Genomic DNA, 3,123 nt, shown 5'->3' on the forward strand with positions numbered 1-3,123 from the left:
TACACCTTGTTATCTCAGATTCTCCAGCATCTGCAGTTCCTACTATCTCTGCCACGTGTAACTGACTGTTTATGAATAAAACAATCCTTTACCCTTCTCCAAAAAGCTAAACTTGCTAGGAGATTGGAGTATTTTAATACCTCGTCGTTTGTTTGTAAAGCCGTATGTGCAATGTATATCTATGCAATCAAAGCCAACCTTACCCTTGGAATACTGTTGTTGCACTGCCAGTGTAGATCCTGACAGGGGCAGTGTTGGACCATATCTTTTGGAATTCTGACTTATGAATTTGAATCCCAAACAAAGGATTTTCAAAGGAAATTGGTTTTGTCAAATTCCTCTTTGTTTTATCGACTTGGAAACATCAGCTAAGGTTTTCAGTAAATTTTCTTCATTAATAAAAGAAACATCAGCAATCACCAAGCTTTTCCTTCTCTGCTGTTTCAGTTTAGTGGGAACACAAAACACGAAGTTTTGGACTGTGGGATACTTTAGACTTGCTTAATTTAGGGAATTGATCAATATATAACTTCCCAGAAATGATTGCGTGAAATACCACCTTGGGGTCATATGCTCTGGAAAGACACTGGAATGTCACATTGTGAGGGGCAGTTCCCTGCTGGCAGCATCTGAAGTTGTGTGCACCTGGACTTTAAAATACTATCCCAGTGTCATAAAGACTAGAAAATCCTGACAGCAGTGAGTGCTTCTGCCTTTCCTGCCACTTGATTTCATAAGAAGCCACCATAGAGCCGAGCAGCATAGTTGATGAGCTGAAGAGCGAAGTAATACATGAGAAATGCCACTCTGATCCATGGCAAACTGGGTACCAAGAACGTCACTCAACAAAACACTGTTAAGATCCCATTTGATCATACTACCGGACAAGTCTAAACCTAGAATGATCTCTGGCTTGATAAGTGAAGCATTTTTATTTTCGTCGACATGGTGGTCATTCACTGAAAAGTAGTCACATGATCATACAGAGTTTCTTCAACACCAGAACAAAGGTTTATTAATCAAAATTCAAACACAAAGAAAACAAGCTGTTTAGCTGTGGAAGACAGTTTAGAAAATTTTTAAACAAGTATTTTAATCTATTTCCCAACACTGAGGCTTTCCAGAGATTCAAATCCAGAGGGGCCACCCCTACATGTAAAATATTTAAGTGGTTCCCGTCAGTTTCTGTGAACTGTGGAATGCCCACAAAACTGAAAATTTCCTTAAAAGCTAATAATTTCCATCCAAACCCTCCTAATCTCGTTTCACAAACTAAACATTTCTACTGAGATGACTGTGTCCTCCCTGAACTGCCCTTTCCTCCTTTCTAGGGGAAGAAATATCTTTGCTTCTGCTTCATGTTTTCTCTAAGCATCCCTAAAGTCTGTCATTCTATGCGTTTCCTAACTACTCTTAACTAAAAATAAGCTAATCGCTTTCAATATTTCCTCTACTTGCTATAAAATTACCAAAGTATAAACATATTGTACAATTAATATTTACAGCCACAAACCCTCTGACACATACTAGACTAGGTCATCTTTCCAGCTGGACTGTTTAACCTAGTTATAGAGTCATACAGTCATACAACATGGAAACGGACCCTTCAGCCCAAAGAGTTCATGCCGAACGTAATCCCAAACAAAACGAGTCCCACCTGCCTGTGCCTGGCCCATATCCATCCAAACCTTTCCTATTCATGTACTTATTCAAATGTCTTTTAAACATTGTAATTGTGCCCACATCCACCACTTTCTCAAGAAGTTCATTACGCATGTAAACCATCCCCTGTTTAAAAAAAATTGCCTCTCGTGTCTTTTCTTACATTACTCTCCTCTCACCTTAAAAATGTGCCCTCTCATCTTGAAATCCCCCATCTTAGGGAAAAGGCACCTACCATTAACCCTATCTGTGCCCTTCATAATTTTATAAACTTCTGTAAGGTCACCCCTCAACCTTCTATGCCCCAGTGAAAAAAGTCCCAGCGTATCTAGCCTTTCTTTATAACTCAAACATTCCATTCCTGGCAAGGACATGGTAAATCTCTTCTGAACCTTCTCCAGTTTAATAATATCCTCCCTACAACTGGGTGACCAGAACTGGACACAGTACTCCAGAAGAGGCCTCATCAATGTCTTGTATAATCTTAACATGGCTTCCCAACTCCTATACTCTCTTTTTAAAATCTTTCCAAAATTAACCAATATCTACATACCACTATTCTGAAAGTTTAATGTATTTTGTGTAAATATACCGTTCATCACACTGTATATAGAAAAACTCAGCCTAAAATCTTTGTCTTAGAATTCTAAGGATTTTTTTTCCTCTTTATTTCTTCACTTTAGGTGTTCAAATGTACTGCCCAATGGTACAGCAAAAGTGAAGTGTAATTTTGTTCCTTTTAAGACCGGGATGAAGAAGCTACTGGTGGACTTTGACTGCGACAAAATGCAAAATGTGAAAGGATCCTTAAACATATTTGTAGAAGAAAATTAGAGAAAAAGCTCAAATACCCAAATCTTTATTTTCTGAATGCGTGGACTATCATTAAGGGATGTGTTAGCTGGTTTATTTTCACACAATCATTAGACACTGCAGTCAGTTCACATGCTTAAATATTTTATTCCATTTCCAAGTTAACGTCATCTTTGACATTGCATGGTTTTGTTATAATGCTGTAGGATTGTTATGGATCGGGACAGTAGTTTTAAATTTGGAGAAAAATAAAGGGGTCATGTGACCTCTTCTGGAGTCTACCTGACAATAGCCATGAGTAACTTGATAAGAGTTCAAAGAAGGGGATTATTAATTGGGAAGAAGGTGCAAAATACTTAATTGGAGACAATCACAGTCCCTGAGTTCCACAGTGAAGAGAAATAGGATTTCTTAAAGTTGCAGAAAGTTATTAATGGTATTGAGTTATAAACAATGGTGCTATAATAGATCTTTCCATTTCCAAATTGGAAAGGAGCTGGAGATCAAAGATAGCTAATTAGTAATTCTGTCCAAATTCAAGTTCAGTGTGGTTCTGGTTGCCATAGAGAAGAGGGCAGAGGAATGCATTTTTGAGATCGGGTTACAGGCTTCTCTACAAACCAATGTATATCACAGAAAGGTAGCCTT

The 3,123-nt window shown here is 38.0% G+C and overlaps 1 protein-coding gene across 1 annotated transcript in view; it reads left to right on the forward strand.

Annotated features, from left to right (window-relative positions):
- LOC109915741 (protein-glutamine gamma-glutamyltransferase 2-like) overlaps window positions 1–3,117 on the forward strand; it is a 36,731-nt gene extending 33,614 nt beyond the window's left edge. Inside the window, exon 13 of the mRNA XM_020515411.2 lies at window positions 2,346–3,117. Within this exon, the coding sequence (XP_020371000.2) occupies window positions 2,346–2,496 (151 nt within the window). The 3' untranslated portion in view covers window positions 2,497–3,117. The remainder of the gene's footprint in view (window positions 1–2,345) is intronic.
- The last annotated feature ends 6 nt before the right edge of the window (window positions 3,118–3,123 follow it).

This window comes from Rhincodon typus, chromosome 19 (assembly GCF_021869965.1).
Source record: "Rhincodon typus isolate 14 chromosome 19, sRhiTyp1.1, whole genome shotgun sequence".
Classification (NCBI taxonomy): Eukaryota; Metazoa; Chordata; class Chondrichthyes; order Orectolobiformes; family Rhincodontidae; genus Rhincodon; species Rhincodon typus.